The sequence below is a fragment of the Mustela nigripes genome, chromosome 2, assembly GCF_022355385.1.
Source record: "Mustela nigripes isolate SB6536 chromosome 2, MUSNIG.SB6536, whole genome shotgun sequence".
NCBI classification, from domain to species: domain Eukaryota; kingdom Metazoa; phylum Chordata; class Mammalia; order Carnivora; family Mustelidae; genus Mustela; species Mustela nigripes.
The window spans coordinates 8,462,617-8,484,148 of NC_081558.1; the positions used below are offsets into that span (position 1 = coordinate 8,462,617).

Genomic DNA, 21,532 nt, shown 5'->3' on the forward strand with positions numbered 1-21,532 from the left:
TCTTACTCTTTTCCTCTGTTAAACTTTTTAACTTCGCAGAGACCGAGGGAGGGGCTGAGGTTTGAGGCCAGCCACGGGAAGAAAGACCTAGATGAGCTCATAGACCCTAGGAGGTAGGGGCTCCTCTCTCCACGTCTCATCCCGAATGCATCTTGGAGAGAACAAGGAAAGGGTAGGAGCGGTCAGGTGAAGGCAGAGGGAAAGCCTGGGGTCCGATCTGTCCGTCCCGGATGCTGCAGATCCCTTGAAAAGTCAGGCCACCAAGCATTACAAGGACAGAGACGCCACGCTGCCAGAGAAAACAGAGGACAGCCCCAGGACGGAAAACTTTTATTTGCTGTACACTCAAAAGGCATCTCACGCTGTCACACCAGTCCACAGCTTGTTCGGTGACTGCTCAAGCTCAGCTCTGGCCCTGATGCTGTCGCTGCTGATCGTCTTCCTCTTCTTCCTGTACCTCTGGTGGGGGCGGGGACGGCTCCTCCAGCCCTGAGGAGGGCGCCAGGAGCTCCCCGGTGGACCCTGCCAGGCGGAAGACCACGGGGATCTGGGCCAGGGCTGGGTTGGTCTCCTGCAAGCCCTGGATCCACTTGGCCAGTGTAGCTTGATCGTGGGCACCCGCCATGCATATGGCGAAGACAGGGCCTTCCTCCACTGTTGGGGGAAACAGGTGCTTAGAGTTTGTGCAGTGGGGATTGGAGGAACACCCCCCCCCCATGCCTGCACCCCTTCCAGGCCACAGGTGGGATGTTTCTTGTGCATCCAAGCCTTTGCACAAGATATCCCCTCTGCCTAGACTGCTAATCCCATGCTTCACCTGAGTGATGCCTTTCTTCAACATTCCACCAAGAAGTCCTCCCCACAGCCTACCCGATGCTGGCTGGTGTGCTCCTCCCTTGAGACCTCCAGAATGTAACTTAATGTTCCTGTTCCCCACACTGTCCAGAGCTGCTCAAGGGAGGGACCTGGCCTGTCCTGGTCACACTCAAGTAGCCAGCACAGAGATGCTCCATGACCAAGGGCTGACAGGCCTGGAGCCCCTGGGGAGCACACGTGTGTGTGTGTGTGTGTGTGTACTTGGACGTCTACTGGGTCTGCATGTGGTAACTGGGCCAGGTCTTAGCCTGGGTGCTACCCTTGTACCCTAGAGGCCTCATCATATCCGGTGCAGGGAACCCTGCCCACCCCAGTTTTACCTTTATCGATGTCAAACTCGTAGTCATCCCAGCCGCTCCTCCCGTAGTCCAGGTGCAGCTGCATCGGGTAGTAGAGATTCCACTCCTCTGGAATTTCTTCTACTTCCTACCCCAGGGAGGTGGGTATAGTAGGGTCAGAGGCCCAGGATCTTCCAGGCAGTGGCAGCCTACCTCCCCAAACCAGGAGCCATCCCTTCCTCTTCCACCTGCCCCTCTGAGACTTCACAGGAGCCCCTGAGTGGTGCCAACGCTGCCTTCCTCAAATATACCCATACCCGCCACTCATGCTTTGGGCCCTTACCCTCTCCTCAGGGGGCAGCAAGTCAGCTCTGAGGATGTGATAATAGACACATTTGTTTCGGAGCCACAGGGAAAAGGGGCCCTCGACGAAGACCGGCCGCGCTGGGTTGTGGTGGGCCAAGGCAGCCTGCTGATCAGGAGTCTGGATTCCTGGTGTGGAGACACACAGAGCCAGGGGGCCCTGGCTGATGGGCTCTGCCCAGAGGCCCCAGGGAGCCCACCCAGCAAGTCCGATGAGAATCCAGCCACCCCATGCCAGAGCCTTACCTACAATGTGGGGCTCGGCGGGATCTGCTGCACCTGTGGTGTCTGTGGAAGAAGGCATCTGCAAGGAGGAGTAGGGGTAGAAGCTTGTGGCCCCCAGCCTCTCTAGAAGAGCTGGGGAGAAAAATGGGGGAAGGGGATCCCAGCAAATTCAGGCCTTCTTTTGGCCTCCTACCCATCACCGAAGCCCATCCCTTCCTCACTTCTATCCAATGTGGCACGAGCCTAGAATCTTAGAGCCTGCCTACCTGTGTTAAAATCCGGGATCTGCCATACAGGCTGTGTGACTGTGGTCAAGTCGATATAATGGTGTGCCTCAGTTTCTCCAAAAAATGGAGGCATAAAGCACTTAATTCAGGCAGTTCTAAAATGCCAAGAACAATGCCTGCCACATAGTAAATGCTCCGGCTTGTGAAGTTTTAAAAGGAGAAATAATTTCACATGCACAGTATATTCCCAAGGAGACACAAGAAGCAAATCAGTGTTCGCTTCTGTGGAGAACAGGGAGGAAAGGGAATCCCTTTTATATATTTCTGACTTTACATAACTGCGGTGATTCAAAAACCAAAACAAATGAAATCTTTTTTCTAAAGATTTTATTTATTTGAAATGAGAGGGAGAGAAGGAGCTGGGGGAGCACCAGGCAGAGGGAGAGGGAGAAGCAGGCTCTCCACTGAGCAGGGAGCCTGATGTGGGACTCAATTCCAAGACCCTGAGATCATGATCTGAGCCGAAGGCAGATGCTTAACCAACTCAGCCATCCAGGTGCCCCCCAAATTAAAAAAAAAAAAGAAGCACATTTGGGGCACCTAGGTGGCTCAGTTGGTTAAGCATTTGCCTTTGGCTCAAGTCATGATCCCAGGGTCCTGGGGTCAAGTCCCACATGGGGCTCCTTGCTCAGCGGGGAGCCTGGTTCTCCCTCTGCCTGCTGCTCCCCCTGCCTGTGCTCTCTATCCATCTCTCTCTCTGACAAATAAATAAATAAAATCTTTTTAAAAAATGCATATATTCTTTGATTGAAACATCTTAGAGGGGACAACTATCATGCATCCTTCCATGTGAAGAAGAACCAAGATGAATCAATGGGAGACACAGACAGGCTCCCGGCCATATTCTTAAGTGAAAACAGCAAAAGACCAGGTGCAGAACATGTATAAAATGCTGTGCCACTGGAGTAACATTATAAAGCACAAGTTCTTTGGAGGCAGAAAAAAGTATACGCTTAACTGAGGCACTGAGGCGCCCCAAAACTGATTTTTCATTTTAAATTTCACATTATGGAGGTTCCCCCCCAACATTTGATTGTATATTTTTCTCTTCTCTTTTTCTTACACTAAAAATCTTGGTTCCTATTAATAGTAGTACATTTACTTATCCATCAAACTACAGAAATAGTTTTGATATTACTGCTCACCGTAGTGCTATGGGATGAAGCTTAGGATTTCTCTCCGGGTATGTTTGTTCTTTGAACGGAAACCACTAAGGAGGAGCTATTGGACAGCTGACTCGAGAGAACTTTCTATCTCATTGATTATCCTATCATTTAGATATTTGGCCAGATCCACTTGCTTCTGTTTGTTTTCAATTTTAGTGGAGCTCCCCTCCTGCCTTTTAAAAAAAAATACATGTAAACATTTGCACAGTTTAAAAGTCAATCCGTAGTACACAGATGTCTCTCTTCCTCTCCTGTTCTCTCTACCCCGTCTCCTCTGTCTGCCCAGAGATGATAATTTCTATGCACTTCAGATTTATCTTTGTATTATTTATTTTTGTGAAAATAGGAAAATAGGGATATGCCTTTTGACTTCCCCTCCCTTCTCACACTGAAGGGAACTTACTATACCACTGAACATACTTCAACTTTTCACTTGCCTTTTTTTTTTTAACCAGTCTAACAGAAGTGTTAGACTCTTATGTAGATAATGCCCTCCTGATGGGACCCTTGGATTGTTCCCATTCTAAATCTAAGTGGTGCTGGTGATCATTTCACCAGGTTCTCAATCTTTCTGTATGTACTTTTCACAATGAGGGGAAACATACATACAAAGGCTATATCTGCTTGCCAGTGCATAGGAGCTCTTTGGAAGGAGACACAGGGGTGGTCACCCCTGGGGAAGGAGCCTGGGGACTGAAGGTCTAGGCTAGGAGACAACTCTTCATTGTGTGTTCTTGAGGACTGTTTGGCTTCTAAAGCTTTACTTTTCAAAATGAAGAAGTGAGTTAATGTGCTCCAGGCCAAGTCTCTGTCCTTTCTCACCTGGACACCCCATTACCCCCTGTCCCTACCACTCAGTCCTCTGCCTGCCCCCATCCAACACTATCCATGGGGCCACCAGAGGGTGCTTTTGAAACAGAAACTCCTTCCAGAAACATGACCCCCCCCCCCCCCCATCCTTCCTGTTCTTAAAATTTCCTGGGGGCTCCCTCCCCACCAACAGGTTCAAATCACACTCTAGCCTGGTGCCTCCGTGCCCCTTCTCCCCCAGCCCAACTGCCTGCACTGGCCAGAAGCAGCCCTTTCTGCATCTCCCAGCTGCCCTCTGAACCCCAGCCCGCGCTACTTCCACTGCCTAGAATGCTCTCCTCACCTCTCCTGTCCTGCCCAAGTGCAAGTGCAGCTCACCTCACCTCTTCTGGGAAGCTCTCCTCTCACCTTGCCCCTTCTGTGCCCCCGCAGCCCCCAGGGCTTCTCCATCTCAGAACCAGCAGCTCTGAGAGAAACTGTGATCAGCCTCCAGGACCACAGGCTTCTCCATGTGGTCTGGCACGAGTGGGGTCCCTAGGACCCTGTGCGGTGTGTGTGTGTCTGCATGTGTGTGTCCTAGTTTCTTGAGTCATTCAACAAATAACCGCGGAGCTCACTTTTGGGCCAGACCCTGTACTGAACCTTGGGAGACACAGGGGAAACTTGAGTCACTGTGAATGAGAAACCAAGGCAGGTGCCCAGTGCCTCAGCCAGGGTGGTCGGAAAGGGGATCCTGAGGAAGGATAGGAAGACGTAGCTGAGATCGTAAGAACATGAAGTCCCAGGGAGGAGTGGTCCTGGCAGAGGAAGCAGTGAGCGCAAAGGCCTGAGAAGTAAATTGGCATAGAATGCTCGGGAACTGGGGCACCTGGGTGGCTTAGTCGGATGAGCATCCAACTCTTGATTTTGGATCAGGTCATGATCTCAGGGTCCTGGGATGGAGCCCCGCATCAGGCTCCAAGCTCAGTGTGGAATCTGCTTGGGATTCTTCCTCTCCTTCTGCCCCTCCCCCACTCCCTCAAATAAATAAATAAAATCTTTAAAAAAAAAAAAAAAGGCAGGCTCAAGGGCCAGAAAGGAAGATAGATGCCTAGCATACAGAGTGTGGCGAGAGGAGTAGGTGCAGAGGTCAGAGGTCAGAGGTCAAGCTGCAGGGAGGAGTGAGGGCCATGGGAATCTCGTCAGGGCTCAGCCTGTCTCCGCACCATCGCTCAGGGTGAGTGAGGGGGCCAGGCTGGGGTTGCAGCTGAGGGCACAGCCAGGGGTGGATACCTGATAAATGGTGACGGTAGCGTTGAGGTTGGGCTCCATGTGCCGCAGGCCCAACTTGGCCAGGTCCACCGGGTCCTGGGGCAGGTCCCGGGGCACAGGGAAGGGGTTGATATTCTTGAAGCGGGAGAACCACAGCTTCATGCGCACAAACTTGAGCATGGGGTAACTTTTACGTCCAAATATCTGAAGCAATAGGAACTCGGTCTCCTTGTTGGGCATCACGCCTGCGTCGGGGAGGAGACAGGGAGTCAGGCAGGCCGACAGGGAAGGGGAGACAGACATGAGAAACAGAGAGGGGCGGAGGACCAGGGACAAGGCAGACCCCCAACTCCCGACCTGAGCCTGCTGGCCTCACCGTGGTTCTCCATCTGTTCCAGGACGGCCACCCCACACTCCTGCTGCCGGGGGTAGTGGATGAACATCTTCTGGAAGATGCTGCGAGGCCGGAAGACCTCCTTGGGAAAGACGTCGAGCAGCAGGTTGTAGACAGCCAGGTCCCGCTCGACGCCGAACTCCCGCATCTTGCGCAGGGCCAGGTAGATGAAGTCCACGTGACCCCGCTTGTGCACATTATGCTGCCCGAAGTTCTGCACGGCGCGCACGAAGTCTGCCTTGTCGCGCGTCCCTTCCGGTGCCCGCTGGAACAGCTCCTCGTGGAAGGCCAGGGCCTTCGTGGGTTCCTTCTGGGGCTCCGGTGGGGGCGGGGCCAGCCACGAGTCGGAGCTACCGGCTGCGGTGGCGGCAGCGCTGCAGTGCAGGCCTCGTGGGGCCTGGAGAGGCACCTGGGGACAGAGAACAGTGGCCGGAATCTGGCACCTCCCAGGCCCCCCCCCCCCACCCCAAGAGGTTGCCAGGCTGGCTCTTTCCTGGGAATGGTGCCAGTGGGCATCCCGAAGGGTCCCCAAGGAAGTGTGGTGCTGTGGGGACTAGACCAAGATCAGACACCCTTACAAAGTGTGAGAAAACAACAGGGAAACCCACACGGCAAACACAGCCTCTGATGCAGGGATCCTGCCTCGGGTTTGTAACTCCCACAGCTATCGACAAGACCTGGGCCAGATGACGTTTGTATGTCTGCTGTAGCGGTGGGAATAGCCACAATGTGCGTCTGCAAGGAAATGGTTAAGCACATGGCCATGAACGTGGACAGGGGGCACCTGTGTCTCTGAGAGCCACCCAGGAGGGTCCTGAGTGACCCAGAAGGAGCTCTCAGGTATAATATGAAACAAAAACAAGCAGCGTGTGGAACAAAGTGCCCAGAGAGCTGCGGGGGGTGGGGGGGAGCTCACCAAATTATATATAATAGATCCTCATTATTTGTGGTCTCCCTGGTTGCAAATTTGCCTACTTGCTAAAATTGATTTGTAATCCCCAAGTCAATACTCTTAACACTTTCCTGGTCATTCACAGACACATGCAGTGTGGTGAAAAACTGGAGTCGCCCAAGCCTGGTCATTTCCAGCTGAGATAGAGCACAGGGACACTCGGCCCTCCGGTTTCAGCTGGCACGCTGTCAATGTGTGTCCTCTTAGAGATTTTTTAAGTGCACATTTTCCACATCTTTCTGTGGGTGACTTTTGCTATGGAAAATGGCCCCCAAGCACAGTGCTGAAGGGCTGCCTCGTGGTCCTCCCTGCAAGAAGGCTCCGCAGTTGTTTACAGAGAAAATAGCATGTGGTCAAGAAGCTTCCTTCAGGTGTGACTTACAATGCTGGGGGCTGGGAGTTCAATGTCCATGAATCCACAGTTTATATCCAACAAGATGTCTTTAAACAGAAACACACACACAAACACAAACCAGAAACACACACAGAGACGCACACATACAACAAGGTATGTATTGATGGGTTGATGACAATGTGAGCAGAGGCTCCGTATTTCCCTGGAAGCAACAGTTTGATATTCACTAATTCCGTGCAGGTGGCCACTACGCAAAATGTAACTATTGTGGGTAAGAGAATGACGGTATGCATATACATTATTTGCTCCTGTAGAGTATGCCTGGGAGGAAATACATTGAATGGGTAACACCTCTAGCCTCTAGACAGGGGAGCTAAGTGGCGGCCAAGCAAAGGAGGGACAGACCCTTGGAGGTGTAGCCCCAGAACTGCTGGGATTGCCTGCTTTAATTAACTGTGTTGTCTATTCAAAAGATACATTTCAGGGCGCCTGGGTGGCTCAGTTGGTTAAGCAACTGCCTTCAGCTCAGGTCATGACCCTGGAGTCACAGGATCAAGTTCCGCATCGGGCTCCCAACTCTATGAGGAGTTTGCTTCTCCCTCTGACCTTCTCTTCGCTCATGCTCTCTCTCGCTGTCTCTCTCTCAAATAAATAAAAATATGTATTAAAAAAAGATACAATTCAACAACTGAGTTTGAAAAAGAAAAATGTAGATTTTGGAGTCAGGAGGAGTCTTGGGTTGACTGTCCTCTGCTAGGTGACACCCACATCCCACTTTGCTGCTCAGGCCTCAGTTTCCCTGCCGGTTACAATGGTGTTTCCCTTGGGCCAAGCAGACCTTATTCCCCAGAGTGGGTAGTGGAGGCTTCTGGGGGCAAATCTGAGGGGCACCTATGGCCAGCTGCCTGCTTTTGTCCATAAAGTCTTACTCGAATCCAGCCAGACACATTCGTGACATTGAATCTGGGGCTGTATCTGTGCTCCATTGGCAGAGGCAAGTAGTTGTGATAGGGATTGTGTGGCTTGCAAAGCCAAAAATATTTACTCTCTCTTTAGGAAAATGTTTGCTAACCCCTGTATGGATAGTATGCTACCAAATTTCTTATTTTAAGTGAAACCAAATGTTTAAATTAGAATGATTATACACATGGCATCTTTAAAACTACATAGCGAGGGGCACCTGGCCAGCTCAGTTGGTAGAGTATGCAACTCTTGATCTCAGGGTCGTGAGTTCAAGCCCCATATTGGGCATGGAGCCCACAACAAAAAATTTCTTTTCTTTTCTTTTTTTTTTTTTTTTGGAAAAAAAGAGCTAATAGTTAATGATTATTCTTCCAGGCATTCTTCTTGAGCACCTTCTGAGTGTGAAGCTCATTTAATCTTTCCATCTGCCCATTGAGAAAGTGCTCTTAGTGTACCCATTTCACAGAGGAGGAAACTGAGGCCTGGAGAGGTACAATGGGATGTCTGGCGTCCCAGAGCTGCTAAGTGACAGAGCTGAGATCAGAGTCCCCGTCCTTGGTCCCTCTGCTATGCTGCCCCAACAGCCATCCCAGTGTCCTACTTCCATAAGGTGATGTTAAAAAAAAAGTCCATTTAAAACGAAATTGTAGGGGGCGCCTGGGTGGCTCAGTGGTTTGGGCTGCTGCCTTCGGCTCGGGTCATGATCTCAGGGTCCTGGGATCGGGCCCCGCATCGGGCTCCCTGCTCCGCAGGAAGCCTGCTTCCCTCTCTCTCTCTCTCTCTCTCTCTGCCTGCCTCTCTGCCTACTTATGAGCTCTGTCTGTCAAATAAATAAATAAAATCTTTAAAGCGAAATTGTAGGCAACTCATTCTGCGGGTGGTATGTGCATGGGTCAAAAATCAGAAAGGTGGCTCTAGAATGCCCCAAAGAAGGGGAGACAAGAGATTGTATAAACAAAAACATAGCACAGGGCTTGGCACAGAGGAATTGCTAAATAAGGGAGACCCAGACATAGCCCGGAGACACTGGGGGTTCAATTCCAGAGCCCATAATGAAGCAAATGTCACAGTCAAGTGAGCCAAATGACCGTTTTGGCTTCCCAATGCATGGGACAGTTCGGTTTACACTACACTGTAGTTTATAAAGTGAGCAGTAACGTTAAGTCTTAAAAAAAGGACAAACCTCAATTAAAAACTACTTTCTTGCTAAAAAACGCTAACCAGCCTATCTGAGATTTCAGCAGGTCATAACTGCTGCTCACGGATCACCATAACATGCACGGGAATAATGAATAAGTTTGAAATATTGCAAGAATTACCAAAATGTGACACAGAGGCACGAAATGAGCGAATGTGGTTGGGAAAGGGCACCAAGAGACGTGCTCGATGGAAGGCTGCCACAAACCTTCAACTTGTAAAAACCAAAAATGAAGAAACCCTTGCATTATCTGTGAAGCATAATAAAACGATGTCTGCCTGATTAGTATTATCAAACTGCCACCATCACTGTTACGGCTGTCTATGCCCATCGATCAGCTTGGGCCGTCTGGTCACTCTGGGAAGGGAAGGAAGTTCAACGTTCTGCCCGTATTTTTACAAATGGATGCAGGAGTCACTCGCAGTCACCACTCAAATCTATTTAGCTCCTGTATCCTCATTTCCAAATTCAACCTCTCTACCCACATGGGCAGCAGCACTTCTTAAAATGAATAAGGCGCATCCAGTTGGCCTTCAGAGCAGAGAGGTCAGCTGCTGTGAGCAGATGACTTGCTCGGGTGCTGGTTACCTGGGGGAAGGGGGCTCCCATGACGGTGGCCCCGCAGATGCCTCTCCAGCCCCGAGAGATGCCCCGGGCCAGCAGGAGGGCTTGGGCCCAGCTCATGCTGCTGCTTGTCAGACAACCACCTGGATGAGAAAGAAAAGACAGCATCAGCCTGGCACCCCTACCTGCTAGAGGAGATGAGACCCCGCCTGTGCAGAGACCACGTTCCAGAAGGCACAGCTAACTCACAAGTCCCCCTGGTCTCCGCATCCACAAGATGGACTTAAAATGGGTGTTACAGCCAAGGGTCCCTACTTTGTTGGGCTAATCCCTCCACTATCTGGAGGTATTTGCTCCTGCCATGGTCCCCCTCCCCACTGAATCTTTTTTTTGTTTTAAGATTTATTTATGGGGCACCTAAGTGGCTCAGTCAGTTAAGCATCTGCCTTGGGCTCAGGTCATGATCTCAGGGCCAGGTCCCACACTGGGCTCACTGCTCAGTGGGGAGCCTACTTCTCCCTCCGCCCCTTCCCCTGCTCGGCTCTCTCTTTCTCTTAAATAAAAAATACGAGAGAGGGAGAGAGAGCACACGTGCGAGAGAGTGTGCACACATGCATGTGAGGGGGGCAGGGCAGAGGGAGAGAATCTTAAGCAGGTTCCAAGCCCAGTGTGGAGCCCAAGGCAGGAACTGATTTCACGAATCCTGCGATCATGACCTGAGTCGAAACCAAGAGTGAGATGCTTAGCCAACTGAGCCACCCAGATGCCTCTGAATCTTTTTCTTTTCTTTTTTAAGATTTTATTTATTGAGAGAGAGTGAGAGCATGAAAGGGGAGAGGGAAGAGGGAGAAACAGACTCCCCACCAAGCTGGGAGCCTGATGCAGGACCCAATCCCCGGACTCCAGAATCATGACCTGAGCTGAAGGCAGTTGCTTAACCAACTGAGCCACCCAGGAGCCCTCTTTTTTTTTTTTTTAAAAAAAACAGTTTTATTTACATATCCTATAGTTCACCCTTTTCAAGGGTAAAATCCAATGGTTTTTTAATATATTCAGAGTCGTGCAACCGTCACTGTAATCTAATTTTAAAACATTCTCCTCACCCCAAGAAGAAAACCTACACCCATTAGCAGTCCCTGTCATTTTCCCCCAGGCAACCACTAATCCACTGTCTCTATAATTTGCCTACTCTGGGTAGTTCATAAAAACAGGGCCATACAACACATGCTCTTGTGGGACAAGCTCCTTTCACTTAGCAAGTGTTTCAGGCTTATTCACTTTGTAGCATGGATCAGACTTCATCTGTTTTAATTGGCCAAAAAATCCCATTATACGGATATGACCAAGTTTTATTTATCCATTCATCGATTGATAGACATTTGGGGTTTCCACTTTCCGACTATTATGACCAAAGCTGCCATGAACACTTGTGTGGGAGTTTCCTTTGAACAGGTGCTTAAATGCCTCTTATATAGAGAGAAGTCAAATTATTGAGACATATATATGGTAATGCTGTCTCAAACATTTTGAGGAACTGCCAAACTGTTTTTTGTTTTGTTTTGTTTTTTTTAAAGTAGCCTCCATGCCCAAAGTGAGGCTTGAACTCACAACCCCCAGATCAAGAGTTGCACACTCTACCGACTGACACAGCCAGGCGCCCCCTGCCAAACTGTTCTCTCAGTTGGCCACACCACTTTACATTCTTAACAGCAGAGTATAAAGGTTCCAATTTCTCCATATCCTTGCCAATTCTTATGGTCTTTGCAATTAGATACACAGTGGATGTGATTGTCTCATGGTCGGATTTAAACTTCCCTAAAAACTGATGCTGAGTATCTTCTCACGTCTTTATTGGCCACTGTGTATCTTTTTTGGCGAAATGTATATTTAGATCCTTTGGGCATTAAAAAAAATTGGGCTCCTTAGCTTTTTATCACTGAGTTGTAAGTGTTCTCTATATATTCAGGATACTAACCCTTGTGAATTACAAATACTTTCTCCCATTCCTTGGGCCGTCTTTTCACTTTCTTAATGTTACTGTTTGCGGCATGAGTCTTACTCTGATGACATGCAATTTATGTTTTTTCTATCTAGGAGGTTGATGCTCTACCTAAAAAAACACTGCCAAGGCCAAGGTCATAAAGACTTATTCTTAGGTTGAGGTGACTGGATGGTGCAGTTCATTAGGCATCTGACTCTTGGTTTTAGCTCAGGTCATGATCTCAGGGTTGTTGAGACTGAGCCCCTGCATTGGGCTCTATGTCCGGTGTGGAGTCTGTTTGGGACTCCTCTCCCTCTCTCTCTCAAATAATATAAATCTTAAAAAAAAAGAAAAGAAAAGAAAAGAAAGAGATATTTATTCCTATTTCCTTTTAAGAGTTTAATAGCTTTAGCTCTTACATTCAGTGCTATGATCCACCTTGAATGGTGTAAGAAAGGGATTCATTTCAAATGGATGTCTAGTTGTTCTAGTACTATTTGTTGAAGAGACCATTCTTGCCCCATCTGTCCTGACATTCTTTTGTTCTTTTTTAAGATTTTCTTTATTTATTTGAGAGACAGAGAGAGAGAATGAGAGAGATTAAGCAAGAGTGGGGAAGGTCAGAGGAAGAAGCAGACCCCCTGCTGAGTAGGGAGCTTGATGCAAGACTTGATCCTGGGACTCCAGAATCATGACCTGAGCCAAAGGCAGTCACTCAACCAACTGAACCACCCAGGAGCCCTTGGCATTCTTTTTTATAATTAAGTTTTAAAATTTTAATTTCAGTACAGTTAACATGGTTATATTAGTTTCAGCTGTATAATAATGTGATTCAACAATTCTATATATTACTCAGTGCTCACCATGATAAGAGTACTCTTTTGTCTTGACATGCTTGCTGAAAATCAACTGACCATAAATGTAAGAATTTAATTCTAGGCTCCCAGTTCCACTGATCTATATGTTGAGTCTTATGCCAGTTCCACACTGTTTTTTGTTTTACTTTGTTTTTAAAGATTTTATTATCTGTCAGAGAAGAGAGAGAGAGAATAAGGAGAGAGTGCAGCAGGCAAAGGGAGGAGCAGACTCCCCTCTGACCAAGGAGCCCAATGCAGGACTCGATCCCAGGACCCCTGGAATCATGACCTTAGCTAAAGGCAGATGCTTAACCGACTGAGCCATCCATGCATCCCAGCACCACACTGTTTTGATTATTATAGTTTTGTGGATTCTGATAGGGTTTGTATTGAGTCTACAGATCAATTTAGGGCATATTGGTATCTTAATAATATTTAGTCTTCTGATCTATGAACATGGGATACCTCTCCATTTATTTAGATCATCTTTAATTTCTCTCAACAATGTTTTATAGTTTTCAGTATATGAGTCTTTTAGTTATTTTGTCAGATTTATTCACATTTCATTCTTTTTTTAAAGGATTTATTTTTAAGTAATCGCTACACCCAACATGGGACTTGAATTTGCAACCCTGAAATCAAGAGTCATCTGCTGTACCAACTGGGCCAGCCAGGTACCCCTACTTATGTTTCATTCTTTAGGAAGCTATTACATATGGAATTATTTTCTTAATTTCATTTCCATATTGTTCAGGGCCAGGTATAGGAACACAATTTATTTTTATATATTTGGATTTATATCCTGCGACCTTGCTGAACTCACTTCTTAGTTCCAATAGCTTTTTATTACATTCTTTAGGATTTTCTACATATAAGATCACATCACCTGCAAATAGAGTTTTACCTCTTCCTTTCCAAACTGGATGTCTTTTATTTATTTTTCTTTTCCAAGTGCCCTTGCTGGAACCTCTAGTGCAATGTTGAATAGAAGTGACAAGAGTTAATATCCTTTTCTTGTTCTTGATCTTAGGGGAAAGGCATCCAGTCTTTCATCCTTAAGTAAGATGTGAGCTGTCGGTTTTTCATAAATGGGCTTTATAAGGTTAAAGAAATTCCCTTCCAGGGGCGCCTGGGTGGCTCAGTTGGTTGAGCATCTGACTCTTGATTTCAGCTCAAGTTATAATCTCAGGGTTGTGGGACTGAGACCCACATCAGGCTCCATGCTCAGCATGGGGTCTGCTTGTCCCTCTGCCTCATGCTCTCTCTCTGGAATAAAAAAATAAAAATCTTAAAAAAAAAAAAAAAAAAGAAATTCCCTTCTATACCCAGATGTTGAATGTTCTCACCAGAAACAGTATTGGATTTTGTTAAGTACTTTTTGTTCCAAGTACTGAAACAATCATGTAACTTTTATCTTTTATTCTCTTTATATGGTATATAACATTAACTGGTTTTCAGATTTCACAGTAATCTAGCATTTCTGGTTCAAATTCCACTTGGTCATGGTATATAATCCTTTTTATATGTTGCGGACATTTGGTTTGCTAGTTATTTTGTTGAGGATTTTTACATCCACACTCATAAGAGATAAAGGTCTGTAGTTTTGAGTGGCTGTGTGATTTGGTATCAGGGTCATACTGACCTCATAAAATGAGCTGGGAAGTGTCTGGATTATTATTATCATTTAAACTTTCCCTAGCATCCCCCATCTTGTCCCAAAGACTCTCTCCAGCTTCTGCTCCACATCTCTGTTCCCTTTACAGCAAAGCTTCTCCCAGCAGATATGTATACACGAGGCTGCCTCACTCTCTCCGGCTTGGCTGCTGCCCCAGCCACTCCACTGGCACCATTTGTAAAGGCCCCTTTTGCGTTTTACACTTATCAAAGCCAATGATTATTTCTCAGACCTCATTTTGCTCAGTTTCTCAGAAGCGTGCAGTATGGGTAAGGCCTTCCTCCCACCTTCTTGGCATTCTAGATTTTCTTCCTAGAACCCAGGCTGCTTCTCAGCCAGTCAGCAAGACCCACTTCCTTCTTTGAAGTCTGCAATGTCTGCAAACTTGAATGGGCAGATAAATCACCCAGGATCTTGTTAAAATCCAGATTTTGGGGGCATCTGGGTGGCTCCGTTGCTCAAGCACCTGCTTTTGGGGGTCCTGGGATCAAACCCTGAGATGGGAGGGTCCTTGCTCAGTGGGGTGCCTGCTTCTCCCTCTCCCTCTGCTTTTTCCCCACTGCTTGCGCTTTCTCTCATTTTCTCTCCTGCTGTCAAATAAACAAATAAAATCTTTTTAAAAGAATGTAGACTTTGGTCCAGCAAGTCTGGGGTAGAGCTAAAGACCCTGTACATCCAACAAGTTTCCAAATGATACTAATACTGCTGGTCTGGGGACCACACTTCAAGTAATAAAGCTGCAAAGTGTCCCGCATTCTGGATATGTCTGCCTGCTACCCTGAGGTGTCTTTCAACTTGTTCCTCTATTCTCCATACTACTGTAGGCAGAACTAATGGTTCTCAAACTTTGTTCATATTAGATTCATCTAGGGAGATTTAAAAAATCCCCATGTCCAGGCCATATCCTGGATATAATAAATCCGAGTATCTAAATCTAGGACCCCAGCATCAGCATTTTAAAACACTCCAGGGGCGCCTGGGTGGCTCAGTGGGTTAAAGCCTCTGCCTTCGGCTCAGGTCATGATCCCAGGGTCCTGGGATCGAGTCCCACATCCGGCTCTCTGCTCAGCGAGGAGCCTGCTTCCCCCCACCCCTGCCTGCCTCTCTGCCTACTTGTGATCTCTGTGTCAAATAAATAAATAAATAAAATCTTTTAATAAATAAATAAAGCACTCCAGCAGCACCTGTGTGGCTCAGTCAGTTAATCATCCCCCTTTGGCTCACGTCATGATCTCAGGGTCCTGGGATCAAGCCCCATGTAGGGCTCCCTGCTGAGCAGGGAGTCTGCTACTCCTTTCCCCTCTGCAATAAATAATCTTAAAAAAACAAACAAAATTAAAAAATAAAAACAGAAAACCAAGACACTCCATTGACTCCAAAATGAAGCCAAAATTAAGACCATACTTGAATCTTTGCTACTCAAAGTGTGTTCCAGATACCAGCTATATTAACACTATCACTTAGAAGAGCAGAATCTCAGCCCTAACCCAGACCTTCTGAATCAGCATCCACATTTTAAGAAGAGTCCAGGTTTCTCAAATGTGTGTTAAAGTCTCAGAAATGATCTATGTGCTGACAGATTCCAAATGGTTATTTTTTTAAAAGATTTTATTTATTTATTTGAGAGAGTGAGAGTGAGCAAGAGAGAGCATGAGCCGGAGGGGAGGTGGAGGGAGAGGGAGAAGCAGACTCCCTGTTGAGCTGGAAAGCCCAATGTGGAGCTGGATCCCACAACCCTGGGACCATGACCTGAGCTGAAGGCAGACACTTAACTGACTGAGCCAGCCAGGCACCCTGGATTCCAAATAGTTATTGCTAGTCCTGAGATCCAACCTCCATACCTAACTGCTACTTTGACATATACCTAGCCATCTCACACTTAATTTGCTCCACAATGATATCCCTGCTTAAACTTGTTCCTCCACATTCTAGCCAATGACACCATTATTCCTAGTCATTCGGTCCACAAACCTAGGAGTCATTTCTGAGGCCACTATGTCCCTCATTCACCCATTCAATCCAATGAGTAGTCCTGATGAGTACTTCCAAATCCATTCCAAATACATCCCTATCTCTCCATCTGCCAGCCACCGACCCAATCCATGATCTCTCTCTCTCTCTTTTTAAAAAGATTTTATTTATTTATTTGACAGACAGAGATCACAAGCAGGCAGAAAGGTAAGCAGAGAGGGAGAAGCAGGCTCCCTACTGAGCAGAGAACCTGACTCGGGGCTCGATCCCAGGACCCTGAGATCATGACCTGAGCCAAAGGCAGAGGCTTTAACCCACTGAGCCACCCAGGCGCCCCCCATGATCTCTTTAATACCTACCCAGCCTTCCACCAGTCAATTTTCCCTGACACGGCCAGAGGGAGATTTTTAGAATGTAAACGAAATTCAGTATTCTCTACCTAAAATTGCTAGTTTTATATCACACTTAAAATACTCAGACACGATCTACCCCTCCAAACTCAACTCTTTAAAAAATAAAATTTCATTTATTTATTTGAGAGAGAGAGAGAGAGAGAGAGCACAAGCAGGGGGAAGGGAAGGGGCAGAGGGAGAAGCATACTCCCCCAGGACCCCAGGATTATGACCTGACCAAGGGCAGACACTTGGACTGAGCCATCCAGGGGCCCTTAGGTACACTGTTTCTTAAACAAGCTAAGTTTAGTCTCAGAGCCTTTGCACTTGCTTTTCCCTCTTTTTGGAAATTTCTTCCCCCAGATCAGTCCATAGCTGTTTTCGGTCATTCAGGTTCATATTTAAATGAGAGGCTTTCCCTGACCACAGCCCCACTCTCAATCTAAAGCCCCCATCACCCTGACGAGTGCATTATTAGCAATTATTAACATCTGAAATCACCTGTTCCCTTTATTTCTGACTTAAGGTCTGGCTCCCCTAGCCGACCGGAGATTTTGTCTTCTCATTGCTGTGTTTCCAGCAGCTGGACAGTGCCTGGAATGTGGTAGGTGCCTAACAAGTATCAGTGTAATGGCGGAGAACAGCTAAATTTCTACAAAACGTCTATGACCTGTAAGTCCGAACCCCGTGGCGGGGTGTACCTACAGCAGCTCTGAGGCTGGCTGTCAGGATTCTGGGTTCCTTGGGAGAAACGGACTGACGCGGGTTCGAATTCCGGCCTAGCTCCCAACTTGCGGTGTGACTTCGGACAGGGCCTTAACCTCTCTGGGCTTCAATTGTCTCATCTGCAAAATAGGAGATTAGGGACGGGGGAGGGGAGTACACGGAGAGCGGCCTTTCCCAGCACGTCCCCGCCCGCATCTCAAAAGGTCATGGTGCCCTGGCCCAGCAGCTGGGTCGCTCTGGGCCGCCCTCCTGCCCTGCCGGCCCAGAACCGACCGCCCAGGACCCAGTAGTTCGAGGTCGCCTCCCCACGGGCCACCTACATACTCACGCAGCAAGCCGCGGGCTCCGGACCCACTTGGTCTGGACTCTGGGCGCCGCCATTTTACCCAGATTGCTTCCAGGTCACGAGCCACCAGGGAGACAGCAAATCGAGAACGCCGATTTAGAGAGGTCCCGCCCCAAATGGAGGAGCACCAATAGAGAGGAAGAAAGACCTTGGCCCCGCCTCATACCGACCCAAGTCCCACCCCGATTAAGGCTGGGAAAGGAATGACTGGACTGACCCCGGATGGGAGGCTGGACCGGTGAATGTGTGTGAGAGATGCAGTGTCCTGGATTTGGACTTCTTTTCCCTTTGTGCAGCAGGCCTGTGATCCCGGATAATCCCCTTGCCTTGGGTCATGGCGACATTGGAGATAGTGCAACTGGCATCCTCCCCACTGGCTGTGCAGTTGGGCAGAGGCTGTGCTTGGGATTCACAATTGACCACAGCGCAGTGACCACTCCAGCCCATCCCTATGGCGGCTCCCCTCCCGTGGCTCGCCCTTCTGCACCAAATGAGCTTCTGGGCGCTCCGCCAGCTCGTATCCGGCAGCCTCTTGTCGGCCCAGGAGCGCTTTGGACTCAAATGCCTCCACTGGGACTTCAGGTGTGCCTCGGGCCGGAAAGGCCTCGCAGAGAGAGGGGTGGAGCCTAACTTGCCCCCTCCCAGGTGTGTATTCATTGTCCTCTCCTTTGCCATCACCGCTTTCAGCAATCAACCGAGACCATCAACATCGACTTTACTCTTACAGAGTCAGTGGGGCCTGGGCCCGGCTAGGGTGGGCGGGGGGCGGGGCAGGAGGGCCGCTTGGGGAACATTCTTCATTGCACTCCCAACGCTTCACTGCACTCCTGTGGGTGTGGGGAGCTGGCAGCATGGGGAAGTGGGATGGACACGGCTAAGGATGGCCAGGTGATAAGGGTGAGCAGATGACAAGGGATCTCTTCAGGAAGGTTCTCAGATTGAGGCTGGCCCAGCTGAGGAGGTTCGTTGGCCAGCCTGTTGTCTCTCTACCCTAACCCAGGCAGAGGTTGACCCAAGGCCTCCACCCCTCCATGCCAGGCCCCTAGCTTCCCTGTCCAGAGCTGTCCCGGGTTCAGTGAGCCGCCTGCTCACCCCACGGACTGTAGCTGCTGCCTCTGGTTACCTGCCCAATGTCATAGAGGATCCAGCTGGGTGGGACCCCAAGGTCACATTCACACAATTCCCTGCACCCTTCTGACCCCTGCTTCCTCCAGATCTGGTAGAGATTCTCCACACCTGGGATCAGATACCATGAGGTTTCTCTCTCTGGCTTCTACTGCTTTGGTAAAGACCCCTGGACATACACATCCCTCCTCTGCTCCATACCCACATATATTGAACATTGCCTGTGTGCCCAGTTACTATAAACTCCATGAGGATAGGGGGAGAGGGGGTGCGGTTTGTTATGTGTGGTGTCCCCAGCTCTATGGACAGGGCCTGGAATGGGGTACACACTCAATAGATGTTAGTTACAATAATGAATAAATTAATGGATGAATGGGCCTGATGCTCCTCCTGATCTTGAAACCCTACCAACAGTCACTTGTGACAGCCCCATGTAACTCGCCTTCCACATGCCTGACTAATTACCCTACCACTGCCTTTCCTCCTCTTTCCCCAGCCCCAGGGCAGTCTGCATTACCTTGCAGACTTCTATGCCAGTGGGGTCTGCTCAAAGCCCTTCGTTAATCTTGGGTACTTGGGTTTGGGTACTTAGGGTTTGGGACCTTCCTGGTCTTCTCCTGCATCCCCCTCCCCTGCCTTCAAGCTCCGAATCTCCAACTGACCTGTCCGCAGTTGGTTCCTGAGTACATCGAGCTGCCCCTGAAACTCACTAGTGGTCTTGCTACATAATCTATGTAGCTGACATCGTTATGATGCTGTTCTCAAAGCCGAGGGGTTTTGACCATGGCTCTGCTGGTCCTGGACCTCCTCAGCATGTTGTAGATGTACCACTTCACATGGTCCAAGGCCTGAGGCAGAGGAACTCTCATGACCCAGAGCAGAGAGTGGAAAGTTATTGAAAAGATCCAGAAGAGCTTCCTCAACCCTGCAGCAGACTTGGGCCCTGGGCCAAAGAGTGTAGGGGGTTGTACCCAGGAGCCTGTGGCTCTTCCCACCCCACCATGGGGAAGACTCATACTCACTCAACAGGAATTCATTAAGTGCTGCCTTTGTAACAGGCACTGTTCTAAGCATTGAGGAATAACAGTGAGCACAGACAAATTCCTGGGGGAGACAGACAAAAGACCCTCGTTCTATAGAAACATCTCACAACTACTTACAACTTGAAAAAAATTAAGTGCAACTTCAAATCATCTTATTGACATTAATTGCTTCTCAGCCTTTTAGCTAAGATCAAGTGTATCATTTTGTTAATGTCAATCTACCTGGAACTTGGAACATTGACCTATTGTAATTAACAAAAAATTTTAATCCCTTCTTGCTTGTGTATAGAGCCAGATTCTGTGTGTCCTGTGTATAATTTATTTAGATTTATGCCTTCCATCAATCTGTCATCTCCAACAATACATTTATCAATTCAACAAATATTTATATGTTTTAAAAAACAAACTCAGGTGTGTGCTAGATCTAGAAGGAAATGTAATATTAATTTGAGAATAGGTAAAGAGATTTATGTTCTCCAACTGGGGGTCTGGGTGGCTCAATTGGTTGAGCACCCAACTCTTGGTTATGGCTCAGGTTGTGATCTCAGGGTCATGGGATTGAGCCTTACGCTGGGCTCTGTGCTCAGTGTAGAGTCTGCTTAGGATTCTCTCTCCTTTTCCCTCTGCCCCTCCCCGCTGCTGGCATGCACTCCTGCACTCTCTCCAAACAAATAAATAAAATCTTTTAAAAAAAGAGAAACTTAAGTTCTCCAAGTACTTAGAATTTTCCAAGGAAGGACATATTTTCATGAAGTAAAAATGTAAAATGCTACACGTGATTATAACTGAATGTTGACATTAATAAAGGAATTTTAAAAAGAAATATTTTATAGCTTGAGCTATGTGATGATTACATGGGTGTATATGTATGGAAACATTCATTGAGCTCTCCATTAAGATTTGTACATTTTTAGGTAATAGCTCAATTTAAAAGTTTTTAAACATGATAAATGACTCATTGAGCTATAATTTACACACCTTTCTGTATGTATAATGTATTTTAAAAGTCTAGACAAGTGTCTGAGGATTTGAAGAAAGTGGAATGCTTGTACATTGCTGGTGGGAATATAAACTGGTTCAGCCACTAAGGAAAAAAGTATGGTGGTTCCTCAAAATATTAAAAATAGAACTACCATATGATTCAGCGATGCCATTTCTAGGTATATACTCAAAAGAACTGAAAGCAGGGACTTGAACAGATAGTTACACACCCATATTCATGGCAGCATGATTCACAATAGCAAAAGCAACTCCAGTGTCCTTGGATCACGAATGGATAAACAAAACGTGGCATATACATACAATGGAATATTATTCAGCCTTAAAAGTTAAAGAAATTCTGACACACGATACAACATGGGCGAACCTTGAGGACATGGTGCTAAATGAAATAAACCAGCCACAAAAGGACAAATACTGTATTATTCCATTTATATGAGGTCCCTAGAAAAGGCAAATGATACCGACAAAAAGTAGAATGGTGGTTGCTAGGAGCTGGAGGGAGGAGAGCATGGGGAGTTAGCATTTACCGGCTACAGCTTCAGTTTTAGAAGATGGAAGAAAGTTCTGGTGATGGATGGTGGGATGGTTGCACAGCAATGTGAAGGTACTTAGTAACACAGAACTGGACACTTAAAAATGGTAAATTTGGGGGCGCCTGGGTGGCTCAGTGGGTTAAGCCGCTGCCTTCGGCTCAGGTCATGATCTCAGGGTCCTGGGATCGAGTCCTGCATC

The 21,532-nt window shown here is 47.7% G+C and overlaps 1 protein-coding gene across 4 annotated transcripts; it reads right to left on the reverse strand.

Annotated features, from left to right (window-relative positions):
- Window positions 1-313: 313 nt before the first annotated feature.
- ECSIT (ECSIT signaling integrator) lies at window positions 314-17,696 on the reverse strand. 4 transcript variants are annotated; one of them, XM_059389086.1, is made up of 9 exons: window positions 17,613-17,696; window positions 17,264-17,403; window positions 9,707-9,825; window positions 5,633-6,059; window positions 5,278-5,501; window positions 1,764-1,821; window positions 1,498-1,646; window positions 1,197-1,302; window positions 314-654 (listed from the first exon to the last, which is right to left on the reverse strand). In XM_059389086.1, exons 3-9 carry the CDS (start codon window positions 9,800-9,802, stop codon window positions 404-406), a joined length of 1,311 nt encoding a protein of 436 aa, XP_059245069.1. In that variant the 5' UTR covers window positions 9,803-9,825; window positions 17,264-17,403; window positions 17,613-17,696; the 3' UTR covers window positions 314-403. The 4 variants fall into 4 exon arrangements, with proteins under 4 accessions (XP_059245069.1, XP_059245068.1, XP_059245071.1 ...); XM_059389085.1 differs by having other exon boundaries at window positions 17,605-17,689; XM_059389088.1 differs by having other exon boundaries at window positions 17,229-17,403; window positions 17,605-17,689.
- Window positions 17,697-21,532: the final 3,836 nt, after the last annotated feature.

Coding starts and splice junctions, on each gene's coding strand:
- ECSIT (XM_059389086.1), bottom strand. CDS start 9,802: ATGAGCTGGGCCCAAGCCCTCCTGCTGGCCCGGGGCATCTCTCGGGGC. Junction 5,502..5,632: donor GGAACAGATGGAGAACCACG/GTGAGGCCAGCA, acceptor TCCCCGACGCAG/GCGTGATGCCCAACAAGGAG. Junction 1,303..1,497: donor TGCTGCCCCCTGAGGAGAGG/GTAAGGGCCCAA, acceptor TCCCTGGGGTAG/GAAGTAGAAGAAATTCCAGA.